This window comes from Salvia hispanica, chromosome 4 (assembly GCF_029641045.1).
Source record: "Salvia hispanica isolate PSC_SH4W2 chromosome 4, Shi_PSC_v1, whole genome shotgun sequence".
Classification (NCBI taxonomy): domain Eukaryota; kingdom Viridiplantae; phylum Streptophyta; class Magnoliopsida; order Lamiales; family Lamiaceae; genus Salvia; species Salvia hispanica.
The window spans coordinates 8,632,112-8,643,541 of NC_142695.1; the positions used below are offsets into that span (position 1 = coordinate 8,632,112).

Consider the following 11,430-nt stretch of genomic DNA (forward strand, 5'->3'; position numbering starts at 1 on the left):
ATGCTTCCCTCGTATGGATTTCTGTCTATACTCTTGTAGTTTCAACCAAACCCAGTCCCCAATGACATAATCCTTGTCCATTCTTTTCTTGTCAGCTTGCAGCTTCATCCTTGTAGCTGCCTTATGCACGTTCCTCTTAAGTATCTCGATCATACCCTCTCTATCACGCAAAGCCATATCCACAGCCTCTACACTAGCATCACCCGGAAGATAGGGAATGTGCAAAGGAGGGGCAAATCCATATAAAACCTCAAAAGGAGTCATTTTAATACTTGAGTGGTATGAGGTATTATACCAATATTCTGCCAAACCCAGCCAATGTACCCACGAGTGTGGTTTCTCTCCAATCGTGCATCTTAAGTAACATTGGAGACACCTATTCACCACCTCTGATTGTCCATCTGTCTCAGGATGATAGGCAGTAGAGTAAAGCAGATCAACCCCCAGCAGAGCAAAGAACTCTTTCCAGAAAGCCCCCACAAATATAGCTCCTCTGTCACTTACAATCTTTATAGGCATTCCATGTAGTTTGAAGACCGAATCCAAGAAAACCTCAGCCACCTTCTTAGCTGTAAAGGGGTGTGATAATGCCATAAAGTGAACATACTTACTCAATCTGTCCACCACCACCAATATAGTGTCATTCCCTTGTGATATGGGTAGTGCCTCAATGAAATCCATAGTGAGGTCAGTAAATATAGATGTAGGTGTTGGAAGGGGCTGTAATAAACCTACAAGTGAAGTGTTTCCCGGCTTATACCTCTGGCAAGTGACACACATTCGCACAAACTCCCTCACATCCTTCACCATTTTAGGCCAATAGAGGAGAGCAGAGACCCTCTTGTAAGTAGCCAGAGTGCCTGAGTGTCCAGCCAATGCAGACTCATGAAAAATAGACAAGATCTTAGCCTTCAATGGTACATCATTCCCCACTACTAGTCTCCCATACCTCCTCAACTCCTCATTGTTCCAGCTAAAAAATGAGTGTGTAGTGGCATCCTTCTTAATATCAGAGATCAGTTGCTGCACCTGAGAATCAGCCTTCCATGAGGCTTTAATTTGAGCAATTAACTCCAGAGGAATAATGTAAGATGTGAGAGCATAAGTCATAATCTCAGGAACTCGAGATAAGGCATCAGCAGCTGAGTTTTCAACCCCCTTCTTGTACCTGATTTCATAGTCAAAGTGCATCAATTTAGCCATCCATGCTTGTTGAGTAGGAGTGGTGAGCTTCTGCTCTAGTAAGTACTTTAAGCTCTGGTGATCAGTTAGGATGACGAACTTCTTGCACTGAAGATAATGATACCATTTCCTTACTGCCATCAAAATAGCCAGCATATACTGACAAAGATTGATATCTAGGAGATAGAGCCTTACTGATATAGGCTATGGGGTGTTTCTCCTGCATCAAAACGGCCCCAATTCCTACCCCCGATGCATCAGTTTCAACTATGAATTCCTTAGAAAAATCTGGTAAGGCTAGAACAGGAGCTGAAGTCATAGCAGATTTCAACTTCTCAAAGGCCATCTGTGCTTCATTGGACCATCTGAACACTGACCCTTTAATTACTTCTACCAAAGGTTTAGCAATAGTTCCATAATGAGAAACAAACCTCCTGTAGTAGCCAGTTAAGCCTAAAAAGCTTCTGACATGTTTAATGGTTTTTGGCGGAGGCCAATTCCTTACCACTTCAATCTTCCCTTCATCAGTGGCCACCCCTTCTTCAGAAATTACATGGCCTAAGTATTCAACCTTCCTACACCCAAAGGTGCACTTGGATCTTTTAGCTAGCAAGCTGTGCTTCTTCATCAAACCCATAACAATAGACAAATGGAGCTCATGCTCTTCTTTGTTGCAGCTATACACCAAGATATCATCAAGAAAACTAATACAAATTTCCTGAGATGCTCCCTAAAGACTGTATTCATAAGGTTTTGAAATGTAGCAGGAGCATTTGTTAAACCAAAGGGCATCACTAAAAATTCATAATGGCCTGCATGTGTTTTAAAAGCAGTTTTATATACATCCTCAGGCCTCATGCGTACCTGCCAATATCCCGACCTCAGATCTATTTTTGAAAACCAAGAAGCTGAGCCCAGTTCATCCAGCAGCTCCTCTATGACAGGTATGGGATATTTATCCTTCACAGTGATAGCATTTAAAGCTCTGTAGTCCACACACATCCTCCAAGAGAGATCCTTCTTCTTTACCAACACCACAGGACTAGCAAAGGGGCTCTCACTATTTCGAATCACTCCAGATTCCAGCATCTCAGCAATCATAACCTCAATAGCATCTTTTTGTTGTGATGCATACTTGTAAGGTCTAATATTCACTGCCTCAGTACCATCTTTCAAAATAATCTTATGATCTTGATCCCTCTGAGGTGGTAATGTCTTTGGCTCCAAAAATAAGTCAGCATTTCCATCCAGAATCTCCTTAAGCCCAGGCCATACCTCCTCTATACTGATCTCACAACAACTCCCCTACTCAGTTTCCACAGCTGGCATCAACTGGCTTATTTTCCTTTCATTCTCATCATTCTCTTGCTGATTAAGGACATGCAAGCAATGAAGTTGTTCAGTCTTGGGAGACCACAATTCCCCTTGCAGCTTAACCTCACTTCCATCTAGTTCAAATTCCATGCTCAGTTTGTTAAAGTTCCACCTTATTTCTCCTAAGGTTGATAGCCATTCCCCTCCCAAGATGAGATCATACGTTTCCAGATTGATGATATAGACCTCGGTTTGGAAAACAGAGCCCTGCATCTCCCACTCAAAATTGTTGCACTTCTGCTTACATTGCAGTATCTTACCATTCGCTACCTCCACTGCTTTTGAGTCTACTTGTACCAGATCACAACTAATCCTTCTAGCCATCTTAGAACTCAAGAAGTTGTGTGTACTACCTGTGTCCACGAGGACCTTTAGGGCCTTCTTTTGGCACAGCCCCCGAATCCTCATTACTTGAGGACCATCCTTCCCCCAAACTGCATGTAAAGATAATTGCAGATCCAGTCCATCCTCTTCCACATTCTCAACCTCTTCCTCAGTTTCCTCTGACTCCACTGGCTCCTCCCTCTGAAGTAGTTGTATCACAAAGGATTTCCTCATTGAACACTTGTGATTAGGTGTGAACTTCTCTGGACACCAGAAACACTCCTTCCTCGCTCTCTTTTCATCCCATTCCTTTGGTGTCAAATTTGCACTAGCTCTAATCCCCCCAGAACGAGTGTTATCTTTGTTGTTTCCACTCCAATTACTAAGGTTCCCCACTGGTTTATTGGTGGCTGTCACAGCTAAAGGCTTGCTGCTCGAGTAATAGCTATTTCCTGAGGACAATCCACTCTTATTTACCTTAGACTTCCCTCCTCCTAATGCCTTAACTGTAAGTTCCTGCAACTTAGCCAATGAATAAGCTTCAGCTAACCCCTTGGGTTTAAACATCCGCACCGGCATCTGCAGCTCATCTACTAGTCCAGATAGGAAGAAACTTAAGGCCTGGTCCTCCCTAATACCAGCTCTCGGGTATAGCTCATCAAAGACATCCATGTAAGCTTGCAATGTTCCTCTCTGTTTTAGATCTCGGAGATCTGATAACGGATCCTCAAATGCATTTGCTCCAAAGCGAGCGGCTAGCCCAGTGATATAACTTCCCCAATCGGCATACGCTACATCGCCATGTAGGCTCTCAAAGCCTTTATGCCACTGCATCGCCTTCCCCTCCAAGTGAATCGCGGCCACCCTTACCCTTTCCTCCTCAGGTACCTTTGCAACCTGAAAAAAATACTCAGCTCGCATCACCCATCCCTCGAATCCGTCTCCGTCGAACTTCGGAAACTCATAACGCGTGGATCGCTCCCAATCGTTCCCCTCACGGCCACCTCCACCGCTACTTCCTTCCCCACTCTCAAACGCCACCTTATTCTTCTGATTCTGCAAATTAATCGCCGCGATTGCATCAGTAATCTGATCGAGCTTCCCATTCTGAGCCTTCGTTGCCTTCTCCAGCAACTCACCCACCAGTTTTTCCACTAGATCCATCACTTTCCTTTCCATTTCCATGCTTCGCGTCACCGATCCGACGTCCGGAGATCGAACGCTCTGAATACCACTTGATACGAATTTAGCTCGTGATTTCCCAATTATGAACCGAACTCACCAGCCACAACAACAATTACTCAGATGATGCAGCGAAATCAAAGCAATGACGCGATCAATGAGGAATTGTATTACGAAAATAGGAATGATAACAAAGCAACAACGAGAAAGCAATAAAATGTGATACAATGCTTCAGATCCTCGATCTAAAACACATGAACAATCACACAACACACACAAAATGAAGGTGGCGTGGTCCCCTTTTATACTCTGTTTGCCCATGCATCACATGCCTTCTCTGCCAGCTCATCTGCCACCTCACTCATGCATATTCGAATGAAACACGTGCTCTTTATTGATCTCCACAGCTTATTAAAATGCGTAATCCACATAGGTGCCCTCGCATACACTCATGTGACTGATACGTTGCATGCATGCTTCTCATGGTCTAGACGCACACAGCCCATGCATGCAACACAAGGAGACCCCAAAATCAATCAGAAGGATTCCGCGCATTCGGCGTCGGAGCCGGAACCTGAGCCGGCCTCCGAATCCGAACCGGATTCTGGTTCCCACGCCTTCGAGGATCGAGACAAAGAAACGGAAAATCAATGACTTCGATCACGGATCTGAAGGCGCGGTTTCAACTCAGGTGGGGGTGAATTCTGCCTTGGTTCCCCCAATTTTGAGAATTTAGGAATCAGGGAATTGGGAGAGAGTTTTACCCTTCTGAAAATTAATGAATTTTGAGGTTTTGGCAGTTTTTTCGTAAACGGAATTTTTATTTTGGGAATGGAATTCCAGAATTTGAATGCTTGGGGTTTTTGGGATTTCGCTCCATAACTAGGGTTTGAGATGTAGAGAAAGGAAGAAGATGAAAGATTAGAGGAAGGAAGAAGAAAGTAGATGACGGATGAAGTGAAATCGCGATGCGATGTTGAAAAAATAAAAACCCAAGATTTAATTCTAATTTTAAATGGATATTTGTTAAAATATTTAGGAGATTAATTAGTGACTTAAAAATCAGAATTAAGAGTTTAATTTGGTCAAAATCGGAATTAAACCCGTTGACTGTTAGTTTTTAACAGAACTATTGACGGATGACCAAAATGATCAAATTTCCATATGTGCAGGAACAAAAAATCCAAAAGATAAGATTTCAGACAAAAAATAAAATGGTCATACGTTCAGAACCAATTTTGGCTATTACTCTTAATTTTTTATGCTACAAAATTGCTACAAAATTACAAATCAACAAATTTGTTAGGGGGGAGTAATTATGTCAGGAAAAATAATAATGTACGCTGCAGTATGAGTATCTCATTTTGACTCGGGTTAAAAATACATGAAAGAAATTTGATTGAAAAAAATTAGTAAAGTTTGATTTTCATTTTTATATCTTTTCTCTATCGCATATAAAGTGATTTATCTTTTCTTTCAGAATGTCCCATTGGAGTATAATATTACGGGTCGAAAAAAGATACCTTATGCGGATCAGAGAGAGTATTTATTATATTATGAAATTTAAATATAGTTTTAAAGGTTATAATTAACTTATTCAAATTGACAAAATAATATAAAATGAGATTTGATATATAGTACTACTGAAATGAATTTTTTTTGTTAAATAAAGTTATGACATATGCAGTGAGCAAACATTTGGGCCCAACAATAAAGTTTCCTTATTAGAGGATCCATAATTTTCTGGGTTGGGCTTATAAAACAAAATGTAACAGTCAGGCTTATTTATATTTAATCCTTGAAATAATCTTTAGAACAAAAAGAAGCATCACACACCCTTTCATATAAAAATAAAACATCCATGTTTAAACAAGAAACATAAGTTTAACTATTGTCTTATAGATATGCAACATATTTATCAGGAAAACATTTCAAACACTGATGTCTAGTTTTTGCGGTGGAGGTTGTGGATAGCAAGCACCACCAACAAGAAGAAGGCAATCGAGGCAGCAATGGAGAGGCCAAAGGAGGCGGCCCCCCGGCGGCAGAATTTGTCGAACACATTGCACACCTTGTTCCACTGCACGCGCGAGTTACCCTGGTAGGCGATGAGGCCGATGGCACCTCCGGCTCCGATGGCAGAGAATAGGAGCACCACCATTACTAGGTCTAACAAAATGATCAATTTTGTGATTCCCTTTTTGCCATTTCTATTTGCTAGGCTTAGGACTAATGAAATGGCTGCATAGCCACATGCTATGCAATTTGCCACCATGAAGTACCTAAAATTAAACAAGACAATTTCATAAAACATGCATTACTCAGATTAATTCACCCTATAATCACTATTTTGATTCAAAAATATTATATTGATCTTTAATATTTCACACACACATAAAGATTGACGTTGATATTATCATGTACCATTTTTTATTTTCAATCCAACATAAGAGTCGATTGCAATTTTATGTTGCCCTAAGGAATTAAGGAGGAAATCAGTAGTAATAAATAAAGCCAACATTTTTCATGATCTACTTTAATAATGCTACATTCTTTGATGTCATACTAAAATAGTTTATATATAGGTCAGTGTACTCGGATACAGATGATTGAAATCTAAATATAGTAGTATGACGTTGGATAATACTTACTCAATCAAGCTATATTGATTTTTATTTTTTAAATCTCATTTTCAAAGGTATGACACATAATGTAATTTAATTATAGGATATTCATGTAACAAGGTTTTGTGACATCTGGCGTGTTGATTGAGAAACTAAATTTAGTTCTAGTAATATTGATATTTTTCAAACATTCAAATACGACTAAAAATGACAAATAATAATATTTAACTGGTGTGATATTTGCCGCACAACCAACACAATTAAATGCAGACTTCAATAGTGATAAATAACACAATGATGTAACAACTAATTATTTATGAATAATTATGTAGAAATTAAGCCGTGATTCAGCTATTAGCACTAACTACCTTAATTAGCTCTAACTACAATCTAACCCACTAACCTAAGAATCCAAGATTCTATACAACTCCATTAATATTACCAGTCTGTTGTAAAGGTCTTTTAATTTCCTTGTAGTAATTAAATAAAATAAGGTTCAAGAATTCATATTTTGCCAACACTTTATATAAGACCAACGCTTTAAATCTAGGGTAAATAGCCATTTAAATCACCAAGTTTGGTCAAAATCTGGTCTATCCCACAAAGTTTGAAAACCGCTAATTAAATCACGAAATTTCAATTTTTCTACTTTATCCCATAAGTTGAATTTTAGGTGGAATCTTTGTTAACATGGATAGAGATTTAAATCACGAAAATGATGCGTGTATAATCCAAAGTGTAATTATAAGAAGCTTGATCTTAAAGTTGAATTGAGATTTCAAGATGGATTTCAATGTAGAGATGCAAAGATTCCACCTACAATTCGACTCATGAGATAAACTAGAAGAATGAAACTTCGTGATTTAATTAGCGGATTTAAACTTTGTGGGATGAACCAGATTTTGACCAAACTTGGTGATTTAAACGGCTATTTACCCTTAAATCTATTACTAGAAGCTTTTCCGGCATCTACGAATGAATATTGCTTAGGAGTTTGGACATAAACTCTACAATCTAAATCATGAGAATGCTATTAAATACTATATTCATTTTCTAATATAGTTCCTATATGAACGAATATTTCCCTCTCATTGGGATCAAACCAGCCCGCGTAGACATTATAGAAGTATAGTAAATGTTAGTAATATTTTAACTTACTAATAAGTTTCTATATTCCATGATCATGAATAAAATCATCAAATTTTAAATTGTGTCTAAGATAAAGTTGAATTCTATTACAACTTCAGAAAGATATATGAAATCATAAACAGTTTTTAACTTCAATATTAATTGTGAACTTACTTAAAAGCCGACAAATAGTGCCATTTGGCGGTGGCCGGAACGGTGACCGGCGGCTGCGTGGGGACCAGAGTCATCGCCACCATCTTGGTCTCCTTGCTGACGCCGAGAATCACGGCGGCGGCGAGGCAGAGCGCCAGGGCCAAGAACCTCAAAACGACGTCGCATCCACGCATACTTCTCTTGTTAGCCATTGTCACCTCCCTATCTCTTATAGTTATACTACCACTCTCAATTCCTCCATTGCCGCTGCTTTTGTATTGAGAATCCATATTTAATTTTCTAAATATTACAAATTTGTTTCTTTCTTTTTTTGTAGGGACAAAGTGAAGGAAATATGATGAGAGATAAGTTGAGAAGTATGTGCGAGCTGCCACCGCCTATTATAGAGCGGTGCTAGTGTAAATCAAGACTTAATGTTTGTTAGTGTGACATATGGAATATGTGAATAATTATCTAAATAAACAAATTTATGCCTATATGGGAATTAGAGTTTAATTATGGAAATTGATGCAAATGATTAATTAGTGAAATGTTGCCGGGGTGAGCCTTGCCCCACATATATGAAGTATCGACATAGGACTATATTTCAAGAAGGTCAATTTAGTCATTTCCCCTGTTCTTCGATAAATTTATTACCAGTAACCTGCTATATCATGCAAATTTATCAAACTAGCGTAGTAACTCATCGACTTTCACAAAAAATTTAGCTCAAAGGCTGATTGATATACATAAGAAAGGAACGTGCAATAATGTGATGATTTTCATGCTGCTAATCGAATTTCTTGATGAGTTATTTAAATTTTTGAAATGTGTTTTGGGGTTGGGGATCTCACTGCAAATCACAACATAAAATAAATTTATAATACACCAATTCAGTAATTATCATTAGATTTTTCAGAATCGTTTTAAGACAACTATGATATGATGTCAAACCTTATGAACTAAACATAAGAAAGAAATACTACAAAGGATGATGCTTTTAGCTCACCACTCGCATTAGCAAAATCCCGAAGCCTGGTTGTTGACTTGAGAATACCCTCAAATCTCAATATTCAACGTGATGTAAGGCCTAAATCTTGTTGATGTAAAAGCAACAAAATAAAAGCAACAAAATATTATTAGCAAAATAATATTTCTTTGAAATAAAAGCAACAAAATAACAACTACATAAATAAGGCCTAAATCACGAAGAAAGATGTAATCTATAAGTCCCTACGCGTTCAACAACAACTCTAGCTCCATTTACCATGCATACGTCTACTTCCTCCGACCTCACCTTCCTGATGTTACTTAGGCCATACACATTATTACAAATGTGTGAGTGTGAGCCACAAGAGAGAGAAGTAGCTGATGCTCAACTGTGAATTATTCATAGACATATTTATATTAATAACAAACAAACCTGAGCTCTCATTCAGTGCACCTTATGTCTTGAACTTTGGGCAATCTCTCTTCCAATGTCTTTCTCGTGACAAAAAAAAGGCACTCGTCAAGTTGACTAATTTCAATAAAAACACATAAGTCATCCATACATATACAAATAAGCTTTCACAATTTATACAAGGGATAAAGCATAAGGAATTGAGAATGTACCTCTTCAACATGTGAAATTCCATTGAGTTGACCAAAACTCTCAACAAACGGAATGATATTTGGTTCATACGAAAAACAATTGACACCAAGATGCTTCAACTTTCCAATGCTACGATCAAACACCACTAGCTCATCAGCCATGCTTACAAAATACAATAGCTTACCGTCCCGCGAAAGCCATAACATCCGCCGAACACCACGAGTATGGAAAACAGATTCCATTATCCATGATCCATCTCTCATTGTCCAAAGTTGGAATTTACAAGGTACACTATCTTCATCAAAAAACAATGCAACAACACTAAGCAACCCATTACACTCAAAAATTTTACAAATATTCCCACCAAGTTCAGGAGAGGGTAAAGTAGACATAGTTTCAGTAGAGAGGTCAAACGAGCGAATAACCATGACGCCGTTCTTTCGATCACATGCTCTACAATAAACAACCCCAGATATGCAAGCACAGACAAATAAGTCATAGTCAAACTGAGTGCATAATGATATTAACCTCCATGAATTAGTTTTGAGTGAATACAAGCTAAATTGATCAAAGAAGCAATGAACTTGATCTGCCAAATTCAAGATATTAATTTGCATCACTTTGATATCTTCAAATTTATGGTCACACCACATTCCAAATGCCCTTAAACGCCACTCTTCAAGATTTTTTGGACGGGGCTCGGGGATAGGCAGGATCTTATACTCATTCGTTGTTGGGTTCCAAAGAGCATGAGCCGACGAGTCACGATTATGAAAATGAAGTAGACCATTAGAAGTAGCCCCAGTGAAGGAATAGTCGTTTAGAAAAGAGGGAGGACATGTGTAATACTTAGGTGAGAAGGTGCCATCCTCTTTAAGGAGATATGTACAAAGAACATGATTATCATAATAAATAATGGTCTCAGTCTCAGGCTTAGGGTAGATGTCTGGCTTGGAAAGTGATGGTGTATGTTTTATCTCGTATACGCATAAAGCACGATCCAGTGGCCAATCGAAACCTACACGATAAAAATGGAAAGCATTTTAAGCTTGTTATTGACAATTGATGATGAGGTGATAAAGATAAAGAGGAAATACGTGGGAGACTGTTCGATCGACGATACAATGGTAATCTATCAAACTGGGGGTCCAGGGTAGCTTCCACCTTTCTAACAAACATTACAAATTTCCCACAGTTAGACTTAAAAACAAGTCACATTATTAAATTATTACTTCCTTTGTCCCACAATAAGAGTTCATTTTTATCATTTTAGTCCGTCCCATAACACGTTACACTAACTCATTTCCCTCATATTTCGTTATAAATGTGGAATCCTATTGTAGGACGGAGGTAGTATTATTATTTTTTTTTTAAAATTGAACCTGCGGATGACTTGAGCTTCGGGCACTGAAGCGTAAATGGAGGATCGAACATCTCTGCAGAGAGGAAGGCAGCGTATGGCGGAGTACTGCAGACAGCGCATGGCGGAGGTAGCCGTGCTTTCTGTCAAGGTAGATAACGAGATCAATTTGAGAAAAAACAAGGAATCAACAAAATATGCTTTATCTCTACAGTTAATCTGCAGAAATAATTTACTTAGGAAGGAAAAGAAATACCGGAGGCGTCGAGAGAAAGAAGGATAAAAATTTGTGAAGAAGAAAAGCGACGGCGGCTGTTATGATCTGATTTTATTTCTTTTCCTTTTTTTAAGAATTTAATTGTATTTAATAGTATTTGATATGGGCTTAAATTTTTGGGCTAGTGGTTTATTCTTTTAGTTTATTGGCAATCTTAAGTTTATGAACTAAACTTGAGAATAATTAAAAATCTAAACTAGATGTAATCAAATATACGTAGTAAAACAAAATT

At 38.4% G+C, this 11,430-nt stretch overlaps 2 protein-coding genes across 2 annotated transcripts; both read right to left on the reverse strand.

Annotated features, from left to right (window-relative positions):
- Window positions 1-5,871: 5,871 nt before the first annotated feature.
- LOC125196439 (CASP-like protein 1E2) lies at window positions 5,872-8,375 on the reverse strand. Its single transcript, XM_048094955.2, has 2 exons — window positions 7,989-8,375; window positions 5,872-6,344 (listed from the first exon to the last, which is right to left on the reverse strand). The coding sequence occupies exons 1-2, from the start codon at window positions 8,255-8,257 to the stop codon at window positions 6,008-6,010; spliced, it is 606 nt and encodes a 201-aa protein (XP_047950912.1). The 5' UTR covers window positions 8,258-8,375; the 3' UTR covers window positions 5,872-6,007.
- A 1,161-nt stretch (window positions 8,376-9,536) lies between these two features.
- Window positions 9,537-10,995, reverse strand: LOC125194581 (uncharacterized). The gene is made up of 2 exons (XM_048092840.1): window positions 10,944-10,995; window positions 9,537-10,579 (listed from the first exon to the last, which is right to left on the reverse strand). Exons 1-2 carry the CDS (start codon window positions 10,993-10,995, stop codon window positions 9,537-9,539), a joined length of 1,095 nt encoding a protein of 364 aa, XP_047948797.1.
- Window positions 10,996-11,430: the final 435 nt, after the last annotated feature.